Source organism: Canis lupus, chromosome 17 (genome assembly GCF_048164855.1).
Source record: "Canis lupus baileyi chromosome 17, mCanLup2.hap1, whole genome shotgun sequence".
Classification (NCBI taxonomy): Eukaryota; Metazoa; Chordata; class Mammalia; order Carnivora; family Canidae; genus Canis; species Canis lupus.
In genome coordinates this window covers 33588897-33616181 of record NC_132854.1, presented here as the reverse complement: position 1 = coordinate 33616181, position 27285 = coordinate 33588897, and the positions used below count along the sequence as shown (strand labels likewise).

Genomic DNA, 27285 nt, shown 5'->3' with positions numbered 1-27285 from the left:
GGTAGAATTGTCATCATGAAAAGCCATGGAAACTGTATCTAGGACATGAGGTGTATTAGGTAGAAGGGCAACAGACTGGGATAGAAGGGTGGCCAGAGCCAGACTGTGAGGATATGAGGACCCTTGCTGGTTATCATTTTCTGCAGTTTCATCTCCTTTACCATGTAAGAGAAAGATCCTTTCATAGTTAGAGTTTAGATCTATAGGCCAACACTGCCACAGCATTCCTAAGCATCTTATCAAAACACTGGAACTATACCAGACTATATTAATATATTAATTTGTTCATATCTTCAACCAATAAATATTTATTGAGCATTAACTATTATCAGGCACAACACAATGTGTTGGGGAAAAGGCAGCTTCTGAAGCTTACAAGGATTTTGGGAGACAGCAGTATATTTTAATCTAGGAGTGGAGATTTATAACAATGAATAACATACATAAACATACTTTTGTGTTAACATATATAAAACATACAAACAACTACAGTTTCTGTCAACAGAGGAGCTTATCCTTTTTGTAAGTCACCCAAGTCCCATTAATTCTTTCTTTCTCCCTGAGAAACCCAAATATCATGAGATTATCTTTCTAATTCTATCCTGTTTCTACTGAACCTCTTTTTCCCTAAGCCCCTAGCTACTAAGGAGGTAGTTCCTCTGATGAATTCTCCAAGTTATTACAATTTCACCAAATTCTATTTTCTGTCTTCCTGAGTTCTTGCTGTGTCCAGAATAACTCTCCATTTACTTTTTATTTTTTCTCTATGACAACTAGCATAATCTGTAAGCACACACGTTGGAATAGATGTTTCCGTTTATCCAGCAAAGACCATAGTTTAAAAAAAAAACTAAGCACAGATACATAGAAAGTAACATTTTATTTCTACTAAATAGAAATCACATACAAATATACAAGATGGAAAGTGGGACAGGTGGGTAGGAGCTACACTTTTTTTTTTTTCTGGTCCAAATTAAATATAGTCTTTCCTTAAAAAAAAAAAAAGTATTTCACATACTAGAGGCCTAAAAATAAAGCAGCTAAGTTAGATTTCAAATTTAGGTTCAAGTTTTACTTAAAGGGGGCATATTCATTGTCTTCCCTCTCACAGCCTTAAGCTACTTGGGAAAATCTGGGAGCCGTCAGAGTAACTGGAGTATAGACTCTTGCATTGCTTTAAAATTCTACCACTAGGTGGCAGTACAAAGACTGTCATTTTCAACATAAGTGGCTTAGTTCCATAATATATCTAGGATAGATGATCTGGTGAAATACGGAGGAGAAAAGAGAAAAAGGAATCAAGAGTCAGAAGTAGGTAGAATGGTGAGGGGTGGTGGGAGATAGAGAAGGCCAACTAGGAAGAGGGAGAAGATTTGTAAATGGAAGCAAGGTGAAGAGTGAGAAGGTAAAGAAAAAAGGTGGTGCCAAGGTGGATACTTTGAGAGGGAGGCGCAGGAAGGAGAAGGAAAGGGGAAGGGGCTGAAGCAGAGGTGAGAAATCCAATGGAGTATTTTTCAAATTTTCTGGACAGGAACCACAGAAATGCATATTTCAATATGACTCAGTACACACTCTGTCTCTGTCTCTGTCTCTCTCTTTCACAGTACCACATCTGCATGATGTAAATAGTTTACTGAACAAAAGTTTCACGATATAATACTTATTTGGGTGATATGCTCTGAAAAAGTCTCCATTTTATTTAATTTCTTTAAAACTGCCCATTTTGACCTATCAAATTGATGTCAAGATTCATCAACAGCAAAAGACCCAGAGTATGAACAATAAATATTTTTTCAGCATACTGTAAACTAGAGCTAGCTTTTAAGAGTTTTATTTTAAAAATCTCCACTGGGAGCAGAGGATATTTTTGGCCATATGATCAGTTCAATAAACATTTGTCGAATAAATGAATTAATAGATAGAAGGAAAAAAATGGTAGAGCCACCCAGTCGTGGAAAATACAACTGGCCAATGATCAGGGTAGCATTTCCTCCATATAAAAGGTGGCTGGAAAAAAAAAAAGTATATGATTATTACTCTGTAAACTGGTAGCTCTTCTTTTATTTATTAGACAAATATCAACTTGTTCTTTCCTAAAGAACACAAAGTAGAATACCAGTTAATCAAACTCTCCATTAACAATGGAAAATAGGCAAAGAGAAAGAGCTGAGAAAATATAGTTTGGAACAGAAAAAGAAGAGGGAATAAAAACAAATAAGGAAGAGAAAGCACAGCCAGAGAGTTGTAAACAGTTAAAAGGCCAATTTAAAATAGTGCTGGCAATGATTCCAAGACCAAGTTTCCCTCTTGGATCTTAGTCTTCCTTCTTTCATTTGTTCCTACAGGTCTTAAGAGTCATTGGATAAAATGCTCATTTGATATGCAGACACGTTTAGATACACAGATGATAGATTTCTGAAGGTCTCTTGCAATGAGTATATACATACAAATATCATCAAAATAATTCTATAAATACCTACAATCTAATACGTAGAGTAAGAATTTTCTTTAGCATAATAGCACTTGTACTATGTGAAATTAGAAGCTTTATACTTAAGTAAAAGCTATATTTTCATATTTATTATATATGATAACTTCGTATTTCTCAGGAAAGAAAGGTATCTTATTTCAAAATCTAATACGTAATGTTCAATGTATTAAATCGAATTTCTCAGGTGTGGTAAAAAATAAATGCAACAACTACATCACACTACTTATTAGCAAAACATCACATTTAAGCATATACTTATTTAAACACAAATCCAATCTTCTTATTATAGGAGGAACATTTCCAACAAGTTAAAATGGTATGGGGGCTAATCATTTACAACAGAATGAATATAGAAACCATTTTGTTAAACTTTGGCTTTAACTACCTTCTCTAATAAATAGATTTTTCTCATCTAGATCTTCACCTCCTTAAGTAATAAGGTCTACCTCTGAGTGAAGTATCATCTCTCTTTCAATGTGGATTCTATCTACTGTCTTTATTTTCTCCTTTTTCTCTTCTTTTGTGCTTTGTACTTTCATTTAATATTTAATTTTGTGCAAGGGGAAGAGCCAATTAAACTCACTCTTTGACATTTTACAAAATACAAGGAGCTTACCTAGAAATTTCTCTCTTTTGCTAATTCTCTTAGCACAATATAGACAATTTCTATCTCCTGTCTGAGCCAGTTATTATCATTAAATCTTAGAGCTAAACCAGTCTATGCCAGCTGAAGCAGAGAAATGAACAGATTGCAGGTATTTTGAATAAACAAGCACCTAAGAAGCCAGTTTTTTGGAGGAAGCTATTCTAACTTTTGTGCATGCCCTGAAGTGAAAATATACCCATCAATTTCTATTCCGTTGCAAATCATGTAAACATGAACAACAAATGACCCATGCAGCTCCATAAAATATTCTGAATTCTTACTTAAACTCAATTTCTCACTAATATTAGCTGACTGCCTCTATCATTCTTTTAACAGGCTCCTGCTTTTGCTTTACACTGGTAGTAGTGAAGCCCTCAAGGCCTATCAAAGTCTGTATTTAAGAAGAATAAACCAAAAATCATCAACAATCTAGTCCCACATCCCAAAAGGCAGCATTAAAAAAAATCATAATAAAAGCACATAAGTAACTAAATGGTTTGTCAATAAAAACCAAATGGAGATCTAGAAGCTGAACTATATCCAGAAGTCCTCATAATTAAGCATAAGTAGAACAAATTTACCAAAGGAAGCTATAGGAGCTCAATCACTCAAGAAGTAAAGACAATCCTACACATAAGTAGAGGTCAGCTGCCTGGGACAATTCTGGTCGTATGGATAGATGACATGAGGATTCCACTGAATTGGTGAACTACAAGAGGACAGGCCTGTGTAAGGTAGACAGAGGAAGTAAGTCCATAAGAGAAAGGACGTCACCTGAAATAAGACGTCCTTAACATCAACAAGTGAGAGAGTTGACAGCAGAAGACAATGGATGTAGCAGAGATCTAGAAATGGGGAGTTTCACTGGAGCAACACTATAGCCACATTCAATGGTCAGGAAGAACCAGAGCTAGAGTCATACTCTCCAACCAGCTTTGCAGCAATCACTGCAATGACCACATTTCCTTTCACAAATAGAAATGGCACAGGACTAAAAATACACTTGTGGCTTCTTCCTGTTGGCTGCTGAGAAAAGCAACAGCCTGTAGGGAAGAAAATGGGGTGTGAGTATTTCAAATTTGCCCACGACCACATCCCTTGAAACTCTTGAATGAGTGCTATGAAAATAAGGTATATTTTTGGAAGATTCTTCACTTCATCTAAATATAATTAAAAAAATAAAAAAACCCAAAACAGTCTTAAAAAAGACGACCAAAGGAATTACATGCCCAAATGGGGTTGGTTTCTTAACAGCAGTATCAACATGCTCTAGTCACAGATATCTTGGGGGGAAAAGTACTTTCTACTCTTGGATCTAATAGCATAATTGTTTTAAGTCAGGAATAATGTGCTCATAACCCTTAATGAGTTGTTTTTCAAGCATGACACCATTACAATAAAGAGTCTTAACTCAATAAACATGTTTTATACAATTCTGGTAGACCAGGCTGTTGGGATTGATTTTTCATGGAAGAAAATGTGTCTGCAGAGGAAACTGGAGCTGAACTCCAGCCCTCTAGGCAATCTATCTCATGCGGGTTCACATGGACAGAACAGGCTCGTGGTCAAGGAAATCCCCACCTTGCTGCATCGGGCTTTTTTAGTTCTATTATTCCAAAGCTGCTGATACATCATGCACTTGCCTGAGCCTCATTCCTAGGCATCGAGGTGTTATTACCTGTTCCTTCATCTACATGGAGAGAGGACCAGCTCAAGCATGGGAGGGAGGAGATGCATCCATTTATTTTTTTTCTAGCTCATTAGCTGGGTTTTCACAGACTGGTTACTGTGTTGCTCTTTAAGTATTTTGAATTTCCAAAATGTAACATTCAGTAATACTCAGATTTAAAAAATAGTTAGGGTTTATATTTTGTTCTGAACTATTCTATACCTTCCACTAGGTGATAAATGAGAAATGTTTGCTCTTATATTAATTATATTAGTTCTGGTATCATTTTTATAATTCTTAGTGGATTCAAATTTCACTGAACTTTCGTTTGTTTGCTTTTCATTGTCAACCCTACATCATTATCTCCTGATTTTGTATTTCCTTTCACTTTCCATTGTGTATCTTTTCTTTCCTAAAAACTTTGTCAATCTGGTAAATTGACTTTAGAATTCAGATTAATTACTGCAAGATGCAGGTTACTTCCACAGTATAATATAAGCAACTAACATGCAATTAAAGACTTTGCCTCTATAGTTCTTCCTTCCCTAGAATTACCCATTTTCAACTCTCTATTGGATTATTTTTGAGAGCATATCTCCCTCTTTTTAAAATCCCTCCCTTGAGGAACACCTGGGTGACACAGTGGTTGAGTGTCTGCCTTTGGCTCAGGGCGTGATCCCAGGGTCCTGGGATCGAATCCTGCATCGGGTTCCCAGCAGAAAGCCTGACTCTTCCTCTGCCTATCTCTGCCTCTTTCTCTTTGCCTCTCATGAATAAATAAAATCTTAAATAAGGGGGATCCCTGGGTGGCTCAGCGGTTTTGCGCCTGCCTTTGGCCCAGGGCGCGATCCTGGAGTCCCAGGATCGAGTCCCATGTCAGGCTCCCGGCATGGAGCCTGCTTCTCCCTCCTCCTGTGTCTCTGCCTCTTTCTCTCTCTCTCTCTCTCTCTCTCTCTCTCTCTCTCTCCGTCTATCATAAATAAATAAATAAATCTTAAAAAAATCTTAAATAAATACATAAAATAAAATAAATCCCTCCCTTGAGACCCTAAAAAGTCTCTCTAGCTGTCAATCCATTTCTTTACAACTTCTCCTGCAGAGCTATTCCAAAGAGCTGTCTAGACTTTCGGGCTTCCCCTTCTCACCTCCCATCTGAACTTGAACTCATTTCAGTCTTTTGTCCCCACCACTCCACTGACACACTGTCAGTGTCACCAATGAACTCCACCTTTGCCAAATACCCATTCTCAGTCCTCATTAAGTAGTGATTCAGTGATTCTTGCAAAAGGAAGAATGTAAAAGGTAGTCATGTCACTTTCCTGCTCAAAGGCCTAGTTCCAGTGGCTTCCCACCATATTTAGGAAAAAACCAAGGAACTTACCATGTTGTCTGAGGCCATACATGATCTGGCACTACTCACCCCTCTGGTCCCCCATCCACAGCTTTCCCATCGCCCATTCCCCTCCTGTTGCACCAGCTGCCTCATAGCTCTTCTCACACCAGCCATGCATCTTCATGCCTTGGGGTCTTTGAACTTTCAGTTCTCCCTTTCCGTAAAGGTCTTCCTCAGGTATCATTATCAGAGCTTACATTTCAGATAGGCCAGAATGTATCTAAAACTATGCTCCTCTCTTCTGACTTCCCATCCCCCTATCATGGCTTATTTTTCTTCACAGCTCTTAAACCATCTGACATAAATTATTTGCTTCTTGCACTAGAAAGTAAGGTCTATTACAGCAGGCACTTGGCTCATCTTGGAGCCTCAATTCTCAGAATTTTACGTGGCATCTAATGTGTCCACAGGACGGAAGGAAGGAAGGAAAGAGACAATCCTAAATTTACCTTTATCAAGGCAGTAACAAACCAAGAACAATTCTGCCTATGATTTATTATGACCTTTATGCTGCTCTGTCACTAAGTATCTGTAAAAACTAATGAAAATCTCCTGGGAAATCTACCAAAAACTTCCCTAGGAATGAAATTCCTTTATGAGGTCAAATGATCCCATTAGGGTCTTGTTTATAAATAATATGTCTCAGATTACAGAGTAACAAAACTTGGGCCAGATCCGCCCATCGGCTGTTCCCTCTACAAAGAGAACTCCCATTCCTTAGCAAACCACTTTGGGGGCTAACTACCACTTTGTCCTTCTGGTATCAAGAGAGAAAGTGTCTTCCCTGGGAGATCTTCTCTGACATCCTCCCTCTTGTAGCTCTAGTCTAAATTCTGTTTGTTTGCTATATGTTCTAAAATATCACGCTGCTTTTCTTCAGATCACATATCACATTCAAAGCTGAACTGAGATACATCAGTGGCCCAGGGCTAGCTAACAGCTTGCCATTCCTTTAGACCAATCTTCTTTAAATACTTGGATGGGCTGAGTTTTTATCCTTCCTGGAAAGTTTTCTCACTTCTTTTGTTGTTTAGTCAAGCATACTCATGTGGACGTTTCACCCTATCACATCCTCAAACCCTAACTACCCTCTCTGAGCATCATGGTGGAAACATGTCCAACCATATAGAATACCCACTGTGAAAATACTTTCCACAAATACAACTTTCTCTGTCTGCAATTATAATTAAAGTCTCTCCCCTGGGCAAATCCATGAGTAGTCTATGTTTTAATCCAACTTAAGCACAGAATATCTACAATGATCAACTAATTACATGATTTTTTAAAATTTAATGTCCATACTTCCCAGTAGAATAGAAGCACTCTGAGATAGAAACAGCATCTGTTTTATTCAACACTGTAACTATAGTGCCAATAAAATACTTATTACATGACATATGCTCAATAAATACTTGAATGGACAAATGACTCAATTCATAGGATACATCATCTTAAAATGTGGATAGGTACATTCACAGGTCTTTGTGTAACATGACAGATAAGGTCTACCAGAGACCAGATGTGTTACAACAACTTTAAAAATAATTAGCCAGTACAATCATCTGCATTTATAGGAGTTAGTTTTGTAATTTTATTACTAGCAACTTGAAAATCCAACTCTCCTATCATATTTTCTTTTGCTTATCCATACCAGATATACAAGTCCTACTGAGAATGGACTCGGGGCTCCTTTTACCACTTGGCCATTTCATTGTTGGCCTAGTGCCCAGCTACATATGTGCAAAACAAAGACTTGAAGAATTACTGAAATGCCCTTTCTTTTATTCATTCTGTGAGGTAGGCAGCCCTCCTCCACTAGACACCTTTACCATCATCTAATTAATCAGTTAAACAATAAAAAAAAACTTATAAAATGCTATAGCAATATCTGTATAATACGGTGATTATAAAAACTTAATACAAACTAATAAAAATAGAAAATATGGGATGTTTCCAGACAATTTCTCATAGTAAACTCTCATCCCTTATAATTTTTAGTAACAACTTTGAGAAGCATTTCTATACTAACTGCTTGGGAGTGGTTTTTCATTTGTAAATTCAGTATGTTTTTTTTCTTCCAACTTTGTTTTTATAAGACAGAGAAAAAATTTCTGAACCTTACTGCTTCAAGTATTTCGGGGAGGAGGTAAATAATAATAGATAATTGCAAACATCTTATCGAGAGTTGATTAACTAGACATTAAGCTCTTACTTAATCTCCTCAATAATTTTCAAGGATAGGTCATGTTATTATACCCTATTTAATCGTTGAAGAAAATTTCCCAATTGAAAGCTGTAAGTGAAGGCACTAAGACTCTCAGATTCCTGATCCTGAATCTCCTGCTCCTAATGTCCACATCACAGTCTAACGGATTTATGATTACATCAATTTTTATTCTTGGCATGAGAAAACTGCTGAGTAAAAAACATGGCATGAAACTCACAAATACACTTGAGAGCAAATTACTGCATGAGTCGTAACAAAGTTCTTCATAGAGACAGAGTTTCCAGAAAATTAAATTTTGGCAATATACTCTCTATACCAATTGCCTTAAATAAAACTAACCTCTCCCATAAAAGGATAATGTCAGATAAAAGAGATATCTCTTTTGTTGCTTTCATTAGTGTATCAAAATTAAAAAAAAAAAAAAAGACATGAACAACATGAAAATCTGCATCAATCATCTTCAGAATTAAAGCACGGTTTTCATTAAGGGGTATGATACAAGGACTGGATTCTATGATATACACATACACACATAAAGTAATGGAATATGGAAGGTTCTATTTTTGCTCTTTGTTAATTCTTAATTCTTAAAAAAATTTGTAAACACATCTTTACAAAAAATTTGTACACATCTAAACAAAATACAAAAGAGAATAAATATCTAATGTGGCCTTCAGTTGTATTATTATTCAAATTGGTTACCTCCTTTTGATCAGAGATATTAGTAACATCAAGGGATTCAAATGAAGTAAAATCCAGAAGACCTCATACCTCTTTTTCTTCTTCCTATTCCCTAAGATAGGACTAGTTCCTGGCCTTTGCCCATAGCAATACAAAACACAGAGGTCGCCATGTTAGGCCCAGAATGGCTGTGATCTAAAATCTTTGAGTGCTGTGAATCATGTGATTTTTTTTCACTTGGTAATATTGAGAAGGTAAAATTCATTTTGTCTGCTATGAAGAAACTTGATGCAGATAAAACTTGCCAAAGATGAATGCACAATTTTGTAGTGTATGTTTGCAAAAATTTCTCTAACTTCACAATCAACTGTTATTTCTATGCATTGAATCCTACCTTATGCAAGAATTATAATAATCCACGTTTACCAGCATTTTATGAGAAGGTAGTGTTTATATATTCATCAATCATATTTTAATTATGAGCCTGAATAGTAATATCATTTCAAAGCAAAAAGCAATACAACGTAAGTCTTAAATCCTCATCATTTCTTGGCCCTAAAAACAAAATACATACATATGTGTTTAGTTTTAGAAGAAATGAATCAATGACTATGGGCATTTTATATTTCTATAGAAGGGTGGCTTATTTTTTAGATTCATGATAAAGGAAGAAAAAAATCAACAGCAAGATGCTACTTTAATTCCTTTTAGTAAAAATTGGGAAATAATAAGAGATTAGAAGTAGGAAAGCAACTTCATGATCAACTGCATAACCGCCATATATAATTAGGTAACTAGGTATTATTAAGTAGAGTTACATAGCAAAGTATCTTCCTGCCTTCCACATGCTAGAAGAGAATTTTAACATTGCATTTTGAAAAATTCCATCATATTGAGTCATACTGTTTAAAATGACAATATACTAAGATAAGAACTCATGCTACATCAGGCTTTTGAAATCAAACACCTACCTCTAGAATTATTTTAATGGCAACTCAACTTACAAGCAGTCATGCTAAATATTTGAGCATCTGAGGTAAACATTTTTGCCAATTAAGACTTTTGAATTCTAACATTAAATGACTTGATACGTAAAAAAAGAGACCAACAAACATTGAAGCAAATACCAATGGAAACAAGCAGTTAGTTCCTACTCAATCGTGCTGATCAGCTGGTGTGTCTGTGTTGTTGTGCATAGAACTTTGGATGTAGTGTACTTTCATACAATTTACGGGCAGCTCACTGAATAAAGGAATAGTTACCTCTAGCGCTGAAATAAATCAAGGCTTCACCTGTGTCCCTTACCTTTGCCATGGCTTCTCCCATCCTCCAAAAGCGGCACAACGATAGTGTTGTTCACATTTCCAGGTGACCGCACAGCTGTGTAGACAACAGGCACCGACTGTACCACCACAGGGATGCGGTGAACGTGACTCAGTTTGTTAGACTGTAAATTCATGGGACTTGAAGGCGGTACAGGATGGATAATGTGCAAAAACTGCTGGCCTCCCACCCCAGAGGCGGAGGCTACGAGGGGCCCTGGAGTTAATACTGTTGACGAAGATGATGCTGAAGATACTGATGTTATAACGGTCGGGGAGGAGGCTGGACGACTAGACGACGATGAGGAGGTTGAAGTAGAAGAAGGTGAGGAGGCGGATGCTGTCATGGAAACCGGGGAGGATGAAACGGCTGTGGGGGATGTCCTGGCTTTGTTGATTGACAAGTCCACTGGCTCAGTTTGTGTTTGGAAGTGATCTACAGATAATGAGTCCTCCGGGGGCTCCCCTTTCACATTATTTAGCAACAGGGGAACAGCTTCCATATCGGGGTAGTTGTGGACGTTTGGAGACTGTGGGGAGAAAAGGGGACACATGTTGATCTTTGTTAATCACATATTTAATAGATGCAGTATTTATGAATGGGGTGCTTATTAATTTTTCTTCTATTGCCACGAGACATTACTCATTCCCCAAATAGTAGAAGAATTTCTCGGTGACAGTCATTGTGATTGGAATTGAGAGTACTAAAGTACGGAATAGTATAAGACAAGGCCTCTGCTAGAAATACATTTTCATCCTACTGGGGAGAGACAGACACAGTTGTTCAAATCCAGTGAAACAAGCACTCCATGGAGGAGAAAAGAGGCCTAAGAACCCCAAAGTTAATGTCAATTTTATATAAAATCTCTAAAAGACAAGGGCAGGATGCAAAGCATTGCCTACTTAAAACTGTATAAGTACAACAGCTTATTTAAAATAACAACTATTTTAATTAAATAAAGGCATTCATGTTGTTGGCTTGAACCATCCTGCATTTATGAGTCTCACTCTCCTCAGTTATAAAGCAATGGGAATTTTGATTAAACTTAAAAATGCTTCCCAGCTCTATAATTCTACAATTCCATGATTCTAACTCTTACTCAACACTATCATAATCTGGAGGCATAAAATCACCTGGCAACAATACTGGAAAAATCACTGCGTTTCAACTTTTGTATATGGCACAAGAGCTCCCATACCATTTTCATGAACAGCACTGAAAAGGGGCACAATTGCTGAATTATTAAATATTAAATATTTTCTAACAGTTGGGTTATGTTTTAACTTAGTGACATTTTTTTTTCTCAAAATAATGTACGCAACTGCTACAACAAACATTTTAGGAAATAATTGTAGAAAACACTTACTCTGGAAGTTTTAAATTGTTTATGAAAATTTATTTAAAGATAATTTTGTACATGTTCATTTTTAATCTTTTTAGTTTTAATGAGCAAATTTTAAATAATAATAATAATAAATTCAAGATTCTACCCAAACTAATGGACTCAGTATTTTATTATTGGACATGAATATAATTTATCATTATACTTGTTCACTCATAAATTCAACAAGTGTTCATTGAATACCCACCTCCAAGGCCATTTTAAAATGGCCTAACAATTCTATTAGCATGTGTCATGCTAGCCTTACCAGAGAAAATTAGACTGTGACAAGATTATTTGGGTTATATCTAATTTGGCCAGGCTAACATAGGCACTGATGTTCTATTGTATGAAGACCAAAAACTGTTTTTCAGCTTCATTATGGTATCAGAACAACAATGTCTAAAATTATATTAAATTGGTTCATTTCATTCTCTGTTTAATAAAAGATCTTGGTTTTCTATTCCCCCCCTAAAATCTGAGCATACACTTAAAGGAACAAAACATGTTTCTTAAAACCTTTCTTTATAGAATATAAATTATAGCTCCATTCAAAACATACAATAGGCAGTAGTGCAAGGGAATTCTATTCAACAAGATAATAAGTCAACAATGGTACCAGATCAACTAAAAAGGGAAATGGGTTGATGTTTTACTGTTTTCTTGTTTCTAAGCTAAGATGGTTACTTACCCACAAAAAAAGAAGAGAATTAGAAAATATAAAAATAAACCATCCAAAATATCTACTGCATGAAATTCTCAGTGCCAAGATTTCATTCTGTGTGTTGAAACTGAGAAAAAACTCTTTAAATCTCAGACATTAAGAAACAAAAAACCCCCACAAATACCATAAACTGAGCTACTTTTAAAAAAGCTATTAACATTATCTACTCTTTTAACTAGAACAGTATTTCAGTTGATTCCCAGCATTATCATTTAATTCCTTTTTAGAATATAAGACATTCTTATTAGTATGTTATACCCACACAGAAATTCTTTATTGAGGCTGCCTTCATAAAATATCCCAAATGGTTTGTCATTAAAATTATAAAATATGTCATTAAGCACATGTTATGAAACACTGTTTGACTTCAAATACAGTCTTGATTGGTTTCTCTATTCTTACTGTATTAGATACATGCAGAATTCTCAATTTTGGAAATAGTGATCATTCTATCTAGTTAGACACAAGGTCTCTACATAGGTTTACAAAACCAGGGCTGAGGTGTAAGTCGTCATCACTGTAGAAACATTTCATAATGTAAACAAAAGACTACTTTAATGGATTATGACAATACAGGAGGTGATAAATATGGAGCTTATTTATAGAGATGGCTTATGAGACATCAAGTGTCACTGAGCTTCGCGAATAACTTCAACTTTTCTAGATTATGAACAGGAGTCCACCTTTTGTACGTAGTTGTTTAATTCCTAAGAAAAATATTCATTCCTTAAGCTGTTTTATAACAACAGAAGAAGACTGTTCCTCTTATAATTCTGTTGCAAATACAAGGAAAGCTATGAAGGACCAAATATTAAGAGTCCCTAGGTGTTTTCAAATACACAAAAACTACTTAACTTAAACCAAAATACAGCTTAAACCAAAATACAGAAAATGATCACAAAAATTAGCAAGAATAAACCAAACCCTTGGACTACACACATTGTCTTTGGAACCTTGGACACATTATGTATGAATTTATAAGCATCACCATTGCAGAGCACTTCTTGGTTCCTTCTTCATCTGCAGCAGGTGAAATGCAGCCAGTATGAACCCAAACAATGCCTCATCAGTATAAAGAGAACATCTTTATTGTACCATTTACCTGTTTACAGTAGTGACATAATATTATATCCTCACAGCCCATATGTATCTCTTCTACTGGGATGTGGCAGGTAAAGCCACACTGTAGTTTCTGGCTACACATACATATATGGAAGCTAGCAATACTACCTAAATACGGTTTTAAAACATCTATGGCATACTTTTGCTCCTGTTTTAGGAAAGAGAAGAGACCTGAAAGACTGATCCTGAAATCATCATTTGGAATTCATTTTCTTACTTTCAGAAAGGTGAAAATTGAAATGCACTGATTCTGAGGTAAGAATCCATAAATACATAGCTGCAGTGAGGTGATGGGAACAGAGCAGAGAGCCAAAAGTGACAATGAAAGCTCTGAGAGACCAAGTAACACACCAAAAGAGAAGTACTTGGAGCAGCTAGAAATTATATAAAAGGACTACAAAAACACATGAGACATATTGTGGGTTTAGCTCCAGACCATGGCAATAAAGTGAATGTTGCAATAGAGCATGACAAGTGAATTTTTTCCAGCATACAACAGTTATATTTCCACTTCAACTGTAGTCTATCAAGTGTACAATAACATTGTGTCTAAAAAAACAAGGTACATACCTTAATTTAAAAATACTTTATTGATTTAAAAAAAATGCTAACCTTCACTTCTAATTCTAGTTCTCTTGCTATTTTCACATCTGCAGTTACTTCATCCACTGAAGTCTTGAGCCTCTCAAAATCAACTATGAGAACTCAATCAACTTTCTCCAAACTCCTGTAAATGTGGATATTTTGGCCTCTTCCCATGAATTGCAAATGCTGTTAATGGCAACTAGAATGGTGAATCCTTTCCAGAAGGTTTTCAATTTATTTAGCCTGGATCCATCAGAGGAATCACTGTTCATGGCAGGTGCAGCCTTGCAAAATATATTTCTTAAATAATAAGATTTGAAAGTTGAAATGACTCCTTGATCCATGGGCTGCAGAACAGATGTTGTATTAGCAGGCATGAAAATAACATTAATCTCTTTACACATCTCCATCAGAGCTCTCTGGCAACCAGGTGCACTGTCTATGAGCAGTCATATTGCGAAAGGAATATTTTTCTGATTACTAGATCTCAACAGTGGGCTTAAAAGATTTAGTTAGTAAGGCATGCTGTACACAGAGATGTTGTCACCTAGGCTTTGTTGTTGCATTTATGGAGCACAGACAGACCAGGTTTAGCATAATTCCCAAGGGCCTTGGGATTTCTGGAATGGTCAATGAGCACTGGCTTCCAACTTAAAGTTACCAGCTACACTGGCCCCTATAAAGAGCATCAGCCTGTTCTTTGAAGCTTTGACTTCTCCTCTCTAGCTATGAAAGTCCCAGATGCCATCTTCTTCCAACAGAAGGTTTAGACTATGTGGAAAATCTGTTGTTTGGGGTAGCTACCTTCATTAATGATCTTAGCCAGATCTTCTGGATAACTTGCTGCAGCTTCTACATTGCCACTTACTGCTTTACTTTGCACTTTTATGTTATGGAGATGGCTTCTTTCCTTATGCCCCATGAACCAATCCAGCTTCAGATTTTCTTCTCTAGCTTCCTTACCTCTTTCAAATTCATTGAATTTTTATAAAATTCAAGAGTTAGTGCATTGCTCTGGATTAAACTTTGGCTTAAGATAATGTTGTGACTGGTTTGATCTTCTTTTTTTTTTATTTTTATTTTTTTTATTTTTTTAAAGATTTTATTTATTTATTCATGATAGTCACAGAGAGAGAGAGAGGGGCAGAGACACAGGCAGAGAGAGAAGCAGGCTCCATGCATCGGAAGCCCGACGTGGGATTCGATCCCGGGTCTCCAGGATCGCGCCCTGGGCCAAAGGCAGGCGCCAAACCGCTGCGCCACCCAGGGATCCCTGGTTTGATCTTCTATCAAGACCACTAAAGCTTTCTCCATATCAGCAATGAGGCTGTTTCACTTTCCTACCATTCATGCATTTACCAGATAACACTTTTAATTTTCTTCAAGAACTTTTCCTTTGCATTCACAACTTGGCTATTTGGTACAAGAGGCCTAGCTTTCAACCTGTCTCAGCTTTTTTTTTTTTTTAATGTTTTAATTCATGAGAGACAGAGAGAGAGAGAAAGGCAGAGACACAGGCAGAGGGAGAAGCAGGCTCCATGCAGGGAGCCTGATATAGGACTTGATCCTGGGTCTCCAGGATCAGGCCCTAAGCTGAAGGCAGCACTAAACCGCTGAGCCACCGGGGCTGTCCCTGTCTCAGCTTTTAACAAGCTTCTTTCACTAAGCTTACCTATTTCTAGCTGCTGACTTACAGTGAGAGACATACGCCTCTTTCTTTCACTTGAACATGCAGAGGTCACTATAGCGTTATTAATATTGGCCTAATTCCAATACTGTTGTGATTCAGGGACTAGAGAGGCCCAAAGAAAGGGAGAGAGATGGGGAATAATTGATGGGTGGAGGAGTCAGAAGACACACAAACTTTATTAAGTATGCTGTTCTACACAGGTGCAGTTCGTGGGGCCCTCAAAAACAGTTACAACAGTAACATTAAAGATCACTGATCTCAGATCACCAAAGAAATATAATAATAATGAAAAGTTTTAAATGCTAAGTGAACCAATGCTGTGGGAGAAGTGGCACCAATAGACTTGCTTAGATGCAGATCTGCCACAAACCTTGATTGGTTAAAAAAACAAAACAAAAAAGCAGAATCTGTGAAGTGCAGTAAAGCAAAACACGATGAAATGAGGAATGCCTGTACAAGTATTTGTGAAAGTGAGAGACGATACGGTATGTTCCCAGGAAACAAATAAGGAGTAGGAATGCTGAATAAATTAGGAATAAAGAAGTTATAAGCACCGTGAGGAAGAGAAATTTCTTTTAAACAAACAAAACCAAGAAAGGATTCCATGCCAAAATTTTACACTTGAGTATTAACCACTTGATTTTTGAGTCAACTAAGTGCTCCTTTTGTTGTCTGTTTAAAGCCCACCAAAATTTTTGTCTGGGAATGGTGATGTTAGCTGAATTTTGCTGTTGATGTCCTAGTGTGCAAATGATCAAATACTTAATATATTCAATATATTGAATATAAAAAGAAACAACATGCGTTCTAAAGGCAGGAAGATTTTAAATAAATACTGGATTTCTGTCAAAGGGAATGTGAATAATTTCATAAAAGATCTCAACTGATTTAACATTAAAATAATACATCAGTAAACATGTTATCAAAAATAGTCTTGATTTTTCTTTTTTTTTTTCTGTATTAGATATATCTGGAATTCTAATTCTAAAATAGTGACTATTTCCAGCCAAATTTTTCTCCTCCTACATATATCTGTATATCTAGTTAGACACAAAATTCCCACATAGGTTTACAAACCAAGGGCTGAGGTGTAATTCATCACTGTAGAAACATTTCATAATGTAAATGGTTACATACACACAATCTTTCAAAAGGATTATATATTACTCCTTGAAAGTATAATTTTTGAAATAAAATATCTTAACAAATCACTGTATAAATACCTATCAATTGCAACAAAATAAATGTAATATACTTAATAAAAGTTTATATATGAAAATCTAAAAATAAATACAAAGAGGATTATACTGTCACATATTATTTGCTTCAAAAGTCTGAAAGCCAGTTTTAATCATAATAGTCCACTCAATAAAATATTACGCATAATATTCTAATGAACATATTCCTTTCAGTGATCTGGGGATTCCATATGAGCTTTTTTAATAAGATAATCTTTTTCCTCAATAAACATTTTAAAATGTAATTTTAACTTTAGGCATTTTGTTGAGTGAATATAAAAATGAATCTAAAACCTCCTACATATTAGTATCCATAGTATTAGATGTGTTTCCTATAATTGGCCATTATCATCAGCTGAATCTTATTATGGTCTGGCAATAACTAAAAAGTGCTTTTAATATTGGTCATGTCTTTAAACTCTTGGTAATCCTAAAAAGAGAGAAAAAAATGTCTGGACACAATCTCATCTTTGGAAAGCCCACCAGAGACTCTTATGCGTAGTCATAGTTGAGGACCCTGGTAAGTGTTATCCAAGATTTACATGCAGTCTGTTCCGTCTTTAATGGCACCAGGAATTTTTAGAGAAGCAGAGCATTTACACACACAAACAGACTATCCATTTATCTATCCACTCATCTACTCACCCAGCCAGCTGGTATTTAAATGCATTACATTTAATTTTATCTTTATAAACTTGTTGAGAAATAATCTCATGGTACTTTCTAGAAAAGTTTATAAAGTGACCTAACATTTCATAGCTTTCATAGCTCGTGGTTTAGGGTAACCTTTGCTTTCTAAGTGTGTAGTGTGATTATTATAGAAAGAAAATTTGATTTGGACACAGAAGAATTCATGACTTACCCTGTCACTTACTAGCTGTGCCATCTTGGTATCATCATTAAAATTCTCTAGGTATGAATTTATCTACCTACAAAAGAGTAATATAATTCCATACTCATACAGTTTTTTTACAGATTGTATTAAGGGCATTAAGTGCTTTAAAGTAACACTGATTAATATGGGATAGAAGCAAATGAGCTCCCTCTCTTAGAACTAAAAATTTCAGAGGCACTGAGGTGGCTCAGTCAGTTGAGCATCTGACTCTTGATTTCAGCTCAGGTCATGATCTCAGGGCTACAGGATCAAGCCCTGAGATGCTTAGGCAGGGAGTCTACTTCTCTTTCTCTCTCCCTCTTCCCCTCCCCACAGCTCTATCTCTAAAATAAATAAATAAATCTTAAAAAAAAAAAAAAAAAAACTAAAAATTCCAACACTGTGCATAAGGTATTCTGATGCAGGATTGCATAAATACAGTCACTGTACTATATAGGTGCAGTGTTTGCTAATGAACCGAACAGATAACATATATGCTACAAAAGTAGCTAAACAAGTCAAAATATTACAAGATTATTAGGGTCCACATGATTGTAAAAAAAATATCTCTTAAAATACAGAAGACAGTCATTGGATACTGTTTTGTTTGTTTGTTTTGCTTAACTAGATTGACCCATAGGATGATCTGTAAAATGGAATACATTTTAATCAATTGGTTTGATTTCTTAATTCCACAATATAAATAACATACATCAATCCATAGTTCAGTTTGCAGCCATTATGACAATATATAATTACATTAATTATTTTGGGATATTGACCATTCTTTGTCAGTCTTATCATGGGATAAAACAGGAGAGCATTATTTGTTTCTTGTGTGTCAAAGTAAAGTTAGCTTATGTAAGTTTCACTGTCTAACTTGGTGATTAATTGAACATATATTTTTTATGGAAAGTGCTTAAGGAAATGTACTGTGCACTTCATGTAAAAAAAGGAAATAAACTATATCTATGATTCTATATCCTTGATCATTGAAGCTTTTAAGTTATATATCACTAGTTTATATGCAAGTACATTTAATTAATAAGCTAAATTCTTTTTTTTTTTTTTTTTACACAAAGCACACAGTACGTGCATGTCATACTTTTTGTGCCTTGGTTTCCCCCATAAGTAAATGAAATTTGAGAGTTATGAGCACCATGCTGAAAGCAAACAAGCTATAACTCTGGCCATTTTGCTCTAAGTATAAAAGTGACCAAACAACCACTTGTGAACAACAGAACATGCACTGTACTTTCTTCTCTAATTGTTCTATTTTACTAAAAAGGAAAGCCTAGTTTCCAAGATTTGTCTTACACGTGTCCTTTTGGTCATCATTTGTCTTGCTTTAAGCCCAATGATCTTCCTGTCTTACCCACATGTTTAAGGATAAACTCTTTAAACACAGACACTGTAAAAGCATGTATGTTTTAAGATTCATTTAAAGAGAGAGAGCACGTGCATTTGCCACCAAGTGGGGATGGAGAGGGGCAGAAGGAGAAGAGAGAGAAACTCAAGCAGATTCTCCAATGAGGGCAAAGCCCAAGGTGGGGCTTGAACCCATGACTCTGAGATCATGACCTGAGCTGAAATCAAGAGTCTGACTGATGCTTAACCATCTGAGCCACCCAAGTGCTCCAAAGTGTGTACTTATAAAATAAAATTTTAAAAATTAAAGCAAAGTATACTGAAGAAAAGGAGAGATAAACTGTCATTCCTCTAATGTACAGGTGAGAGAATAAAAGGGAACAAGTAGAAATGACAATCTGGACCTTGGCTAGAACAAGTAGGACCATGACAATCTGGACCTTGGCTTGCAAAAGTATTAAAATAAGCTATCCACTGTATGCGAGGGGAAGATATGTGAATGAACATTGAATTCAACTGGGTTATCTCAATATCTCAAGTGTTAGTTTAAGAAATGATCGATTCCTTAAGAAAATTCAGAACATACACATAACGGACTGTGTGCTTTGACACTTACATTTTTGTGCTTTCACATTTGAATTGGAAAGGATAGCCTTTTTTCCTTCTTCAAAATTTTATTTACATTCCAGTTAGTTAACATACAGTGTGATACTGGTTTCAGGAGTAGAATTTAGTGATTTGTCACTTACATCTAACACCCAGTGCTCATCATCACAAGTGCCCTCCTTAATACCTGTCACTTAGGAATTGGGAGCCTTTAAAAAAGGGTTCAATACACACTTAAATTTATCCCAAATTTTCCTTATTTCCTAGTTGTCAAGCTCTTCTATGACCTATTTATTTCCCAGGACTTTCATATTATTTATTCAAAGCAATCAGAATCTATGTTAACAGGATCACAAATCTGAAACTCTGGTTTGGTGTGTGTGTGCTGTGAAGTTGGGGTAGGATGCAGTAGAGAGGGCTCTCCTCCTATACAGTGGTGAAGGATAGAGGGGATTCAGTTAACTTTTTTTTTTTTTTTTTAATAGCACACAATGAAATGAAGCAATGAAAAGGCTGACAGAAATGTTTGGACATGAACATAATGTGTTACATATTATATGTAAACATACAAGTATTTAGCAAATAAATAATATTTTATCACATAACAATCAGTGAATCCTCACTACATTTGCTAGATTCGAATATTGTGAAGATATTAAGCCACTTAAAATCTTATTTACCTGGCCAAATGATACAAAGAAAGAGTGTCACTAAAACAAATGTCAAACAGACGTGTAGGAAGTCAGTTTTGTTCCTTATATTCTTTACAACTGCTGTCACACTGGAGCATGCAAAGATGTCTTAAAAAAATTGTATGGTTCCAACTATATGTCACTTTGGAAAAGATAAAACTATAGAGACAGTAAAAAGATCAGTGGTTGCCAGGAGCTTGGAGGTGGAGGGTAAGAGGAAGAGGAACAAATTAAGTGAAACACAGAGGATGTTCAGGGCAGTGAAACTCTTCTATATGCTACTGCAGTGGTGAATGAATACATGTCACCATGCATTTGTCAAAGCCCACAGAACTGTACAGCACAAAGAGTGAACAACCTTAATGCAATTAATACTAATGTACCGATATAGGTTAATCACATCATTCAGGGTAACCAATGTGCTGCACTAATGCAGGACTTTAATAGTAGGGGAAACTGCATAGGGGTGGGACTGAGGTGGGCACATGGAATGTTTGTGTATAATCTGCCAAATTTTTCTGTAAATTAAATTTGTACTAAAAAAATAAATCCCACTAATTATTTTTGGGAAACTAAATTCAATATTAATGCTGTAGATGAGATCCAATTTTGTCTATTATTTTGTTTATCATTCTTCATAAAAGTTAATAAGGCAAAACTATTATCACAACATTTGTGGATTAAAAAAAAGAGCTAGTTGTTTTCCACCTTATGATCAGAATCTTTTTTGTTATTTTGGTTTTAAATTATTATTATTCAGTGACTAATTTAAAATATCAAAGTTTCATATTCACAATACCTTAAAGGGAAACATGTTACAGACTTAGGAGGAAAAAGAATTCATTTGAATCTTCATCCTAGACCAGAGACTCACACAAGGTACTGAGGCAAATGTCCCTGTGCTCATTAAAGAGTTTAAAATATGCACTAATGTTTCCTATTCTCAAAGAGATTAATTGTCTCTGCTACCAGATGGACCTTGCTTTTGATTTCACAAAATATTCACCACAGTTATTTTTATAATGGTATCTCACAGTGGTGGAATATACCAAATTTGGGAGACAAGAAAACTTGACCCAAAGAAGATGAGATAGCCAGATACATCTGGAAACCCTAACACATTACAAACGTATAAAGCAATAATGCAATCTTTTTATGTAAAAGGAGGTATATTTACAAAATGTACATCTTACTTTCTGGATTTCTACAGCAATCAAATAGCCAAGAAGAACCTCTATAAGATTCTCTTCTTAGAGAAAATGCCTTTAGAGAGATATCATCAACCAGGCCAAAACAAGACTAATGGCAAAAACAACAAAAATCTACCTTTTCCCACCTATCCCTGGAATCAGAGGCAGCTGCAATGGAAAAATGGTGCAAGTAGAAAGGTAACAGGGTTTAAATGCCCCAGAACTTATTCATGATTTACTTCCATCTCAGTTCACTACAAAGTCACTAAAATGGCTTCTACGCAAACCAACACCTTTAGCCCATCTTTTGGCTTCCTATTAAATGAGGCATAGATGCATGCAGGTCTAAGGATCTGAAAGGATGAAAGTGGTCCCCCACTTAACTGCAATCGCCGCAAGGCACACACAGGTGTACATAATTCACACGTGTGCATGGAGAATGGCATGTACATCCAGCCCCTGTTGATCACACATACTGGGAAAAGCCTATGAGGAAAAGGTGAGAAGTGGCAGGGTGGGGCCCCAGAGACAGAGGCAGGAACAGGAAGGCAGGAAGGACAATTCATGTGTGTGAAGAAAGAGAAAGCAACCCCAAACTCCCCGCTAATCAGGAGATACTTATAATGACAGGGAACATCTTAGCTCAGTATTGGCTGGGACACTTATAAGATATAAGGATTTTTTAAAAAATGTTAATAGTAATGCTGTCAAGGGTGTAGCAAAACAGACATTTTATTATGCTGCAGACTAGCAGTAATTGGGTACACATTTTCAGGAATGCTGTTGAACTATGTGTGAAGAATCTTAAAATACCTTAAAGTAAATAACATTTTTAAGAATCTAGGGCATTGCCGTCTCCCTCTCTTTTTCCCTACCCCCCCATACATATGCATGTACACACATACACACATACACCTCTCCCAAGCTGAGAGAGAGAGATCTTATATTCAGGATCTATTCAAAGTTTACCCCTAATTACTGTATTTTGAAAAACAGAATAATGTTTGGAATCAAAATTTTCAATCAACACCAGTGTTGGCTTTCAGAAATCACCAGAGAGAATATGCTTTAAAACGGGTGGGTGAGGGGGCAGTCAAGGAAACTTAACAGTCAGGATTCCTGGGGAATGTGAATGTGGAATCACCTCACAATTTCAAGTGCTGGCACTGTAGAGCAGCTTTCGAAAGATGGCTGTTCTATTAGGAAGATGAGATGTACACCAACCATCCCAATTTCATACAAATAAGTACCTCTGATGGCTTTGGAGAAAAACCCCAGAGGCAGCCATTGATGTAAACAGTGCTGTACCTCAAGCCATTGAGGTGACGTGTTTGAGAAAATGACAGCTTAAAAACTGGCAGCGTTGATGTTGACCTTGAATGTGAAGATACTGAATAAAATCATGTAAAATTGGGGAGTCTGGAAAAATTGAGTATTTTAAAATGTATATATTAGTTCATATAAAGTATGGCTTGTTTTATAACTAATTTAATACATTAAAATATTTTAGCTGCTAAAGTTAAACTACTTATGAGTTTATATACTCAAGTTGGTTCCTCTTGGGGGAACAGGGGATAACTTAATGCAGGAAATTGTATTTAGACAAAGACAGCATTTGGGGATTTTTGGCAAAGAAATAAACACAAGTACTCATTTTTGTCTTATTTATAGGAATAGACATTAAAAACAACAAAGTGGGCATAAAAACAGAAGAAAGTTTGGAACAATGGCTTTAGCCCCAGCTATAAACTGAATCAGCCATGCAACATTTCACAGGTAAAAGATGCAGCAAGTCCAGGACGCGGTGCAGGTGCCAGCAGTTTAAAAAGCATCACACGCGAATATAATGATGAGCCAGGTTTGAAAAACAATATTCAATGACATGGAAAATACTATCTCTATAATTTTAAGCTAAAAAATGTTATAATATCAAACTGCAAAGAATGAGTTTAATTTTGTCTCCTCCACCAACATTTTTATTTACACATGAAAATAAGGAAAAGGCTAGAACTTACTGCAGAAAGGCTAATAATGGTTTCTACATTTGGAAATTTGTGGGCAGTCTAGATTTCCTTTTTTTAATCTAAGTTTTTCTTTATTTTCTACAGTGAACCTGTGCTACTTTTAAGATAAAAAGAACTGTTACGTTTCAGGAAGATACACAAGAGGAGTGTACGAAATATATTTTCAGGAAAAAAAAGGGGGGGAACAGAGGTATTTCTAATTTTTAATCTGGCTTTCCCTAGATTCTTGAGCCATACTGTTGTTAGAAGAAAATAACAAATTCTATTGAAATCCCAATCTGCCAAGGGCATTACTCCCATCAGGTTTAGAGAATGGCACAGCTACTTTACAGAAATTAATGTCTCTACCTCCATAACCATGTCTCTACCTGGGTAACTGGAATGGAAGTAAAGAGCTAAATACAATCAGTAACTAGATGTATGTAACTGCAGTAACCCCAGTGCGTTCAAACTATGGATTCCTCTGGGAATCCCAAACTGCTGCGCTACAGTTTCCCGGGAAAACATTTTCTACTTGAGAAATTACTGAAAACAATTATGTACCAATGTGTGGGAACTACAAAGCTTTTTATCTTTTTGATGAAAAGCTTTCACTCAATCAATATGTATTTAGTGAACATTAGTATATAATCAGCACTGCACTCTGAGTGAGATATGTAAGGAAGATATGTAAGGAAGCCAGATATGTATCTGAGTGAGATATGTAAGGTGAGATTTTACCACCTGCCCTGAAAGAACCCACTCCCCCAACCCCAACCTCAAAGTTTTAATGAAAGTTTCATCCCTTTTTAGTGAACCGCATTCAGAAAACATGAAATGTATATGCAGGGGGAATATTTCAACATTGTGCTTTAAAAAAAAAAGAGGTTATTAAAAGTGAATCCAAGGGGCAGCCCGGTAGTAGTTTAGTGCCGCCTTCAGCCCAAGGCCTGATCCTGGAGACCCGGGATCGAGTCCCACGTCGGGCTCCCTGCACGGAGCCTGCTTCTCCCCTCTGCCTATGTCTCTGCCTCTCTCATGAATAAATAAATAAAATCTTAAAAAAAAAAAAAGTGAATCCGAGGAAACACTTGCTCTTTAAATCAACTTCTGCAGAGTGTATACACAAAACGTAACATAGTTCTTTTTATTTTAAAAGTAGCACAGGTTCACTGTAGAAAATAAGAAAAACTTAGATAAAAAAAAGAAAAAAAGGAAATCTAGACTGCCCACAAATTTACCAAATGGAGAAACGATTATTAACATTTCTGCGGTAAGCTGTCTAGCCTTTCCCTTATTTTCATCATGTATAAATAAAAATGTTGGTGGAAGAGACAAAATTAAGCTTATTCTTTGCAATTTGATATCATAACATTTTTTAGCTTAAGTACACATTCAGAGGAATATTATAGAGACCTTGTAACCATAAGTTAAACCTAATTAAGTTAAAATAATTACTAAAAATGCAGAAAAATAAACACAAAATATTTAGTACAACATAATCTAGCAGAGTTTTCTCTTTCATTTCTATAAATGAAGAAATACAGTTTCACAGAAGTTGAAAGAATCGTCTAAGGCCATGACATTATATGGACCTATGATCTAAACCCACAAGTAGGGTGCCTGGGTGGCTCAGTCAGTTAAGCGTCTGCCTTCAGCCCAGGTCATGCTCCTGGAGTTCCGGGATGGAGACCCGTATCGGGCTCCCTGCTCGGCCAGGGGTCTGCTTCTCCCTGTCTTTCCACCACTGCCCTCCTTCCCCACTCATGTTCTCTCTCTCTCTCTTGCTTGCTCACTCTCTCTCAAATAAATAAATAAAATCTTAAAAAACAAAAAACCCAAAAGTAATTCCTAAGGTTAAATTACCTCCCCAATGCTGTTCTTTTCAGCCCTGAAACAGGAAGGGAGAGAGCGAGCTTGTGTCTTTGAGAGATTTTCTAATGCAGTTCATGTAAAATCAGTATATGGCAAAATCCTACTGAAGAAAGTATCAAAATGAGCACTGCTTGAATACCTGTCTAGTAGGCATTTGCTCAGTTTCCCTACATCCTTGGCACATAACAAACTTAATGACATGAGGCAGGTGTCAGTGACCCACATCATAGGGTTTATTTCTTATTTAGTTCCTGTTGGTTTTCACAGTGAGCCTTAGAGTAACAGTTACTAGAAAAATCATTCTTAAGAATAGCATTCCATATTTTGTGCCTTGGCCACACTGTATGTTATAGAAGTTTGAAAGAAATGAGAAAAGATGGTGGAATAAAATGGAAAAACCAAAAGGCTTACAAGATTACGTAGTACAATTAGAAATGGAAGTGGCTAAATCAGCTCACCATCCACTGAATTTCTCTTGTTCCTTTTCTTTAAAGCCCAACACTCAGAAATTAAAAAAAAAAAAAAAACCACTATTTTATTTTTGACCAATGATGCACATCTGATAAAAAGCAGTGTAATAAAGTATAACTTTTGTAAATAGAACCATAATAAGTGAGAGGCAGTGGGGTTTTATAAAAGGCACACTTGCCAGGGCTTAAGTTCTATTTTATGAGACCAGTGCACTTGTTATCTCTCCTCCTTTAATTTCTAATTAAAATGCCTCTGATTATATTTTTTGCATACTTCCTCAGTCTCTCACCTCCTCCAGCCCTGATTCCGCCTGTCCTGAACAAGGTCCTGCCCTCTGTCTTCCAAGCACTCTGAGCTTCACGTGTCCTCTCACAAGCCTGTGTGCCCATGAAGACACCATTGCTTCTAGTTCTTTTACGGCCCTGAATTTATCACAGTCGCTGGTCCACAGTAAGCTCTTAATTAAAGCTCATTAGTAAAGCTCCAGTTGCTCTCTAAAGCCCTTATTAACTCTAAAATTGAATAAATCTATGAAATTACCCCATGTCTAAAACTTAACAAACAGTAAATACATTAACTTAATTATAACGTATATACAAATATTAGAGGTGAACATTTCCATTGGCTCATTCCTTCATTTAAAAAGAATTTAATTTATTAATTGCCATTTTATTAATTCCTCTCACTACAGAACTTGAAGAGACTAGTTTCAAGATATCACAAAGTAATATTTAAAAGAAGGGGGGATTCCCCAAGTGGCTCAGCAGTTTACTGCCTGCCTTCAGCTCAGGGTGTGACCCAGAGTCCTGGGATCGAGTCCCATGTCGGGCTCCCTGCATGGAGCCTGCTTCTCCCTCTTCCTGTGTCTCTGCCTCGCTCTCTGTGTCTCTCATGAATAAATAAAATCTTAAAAAAAATAAAAAATAAAAAATTAATAAAAAGAAGGGATTAAAGACGCACTCTTCTAGTGGACCTAAAATCCAATAATGCCTGAGTCTCGCTTTTTGTTTTTATTAATTTGAAGTACATTACTTTC

The 27285-nt window shown here is 36.1% G+C and overlaps 1 protein-coding gene across 17 annotated transcripts in view; it reads right to left on the bottom strand.

Annotated features, from left to right (window-relative positions):
- KLF12 (KLF transcription factor 12) overlaps positions 1 to 27285 on the bottom strand; it is a 590400-nt gene that overhangs the window by 137947 nt on the left and 425168 nt on the right. For all 17 annotated transcript variants that reach the window (XR_012009964.1, XR_012009965.1, XM_072782791.1 and 14 more), the window contains one exon: positions 10413 to 10959. Coding sequence is in view for 15 of the 17 variants with exons in the window: in XM_072782791.1 (XP_072638892.1) it covers positions 10413 to 10959 (547 nt within the window). In the remaining 2 variants the exon portion in view is untranslated. The remainder of the gene's footprint in view (positions 1 to 10412; positions 10960 to 27285) is intronic.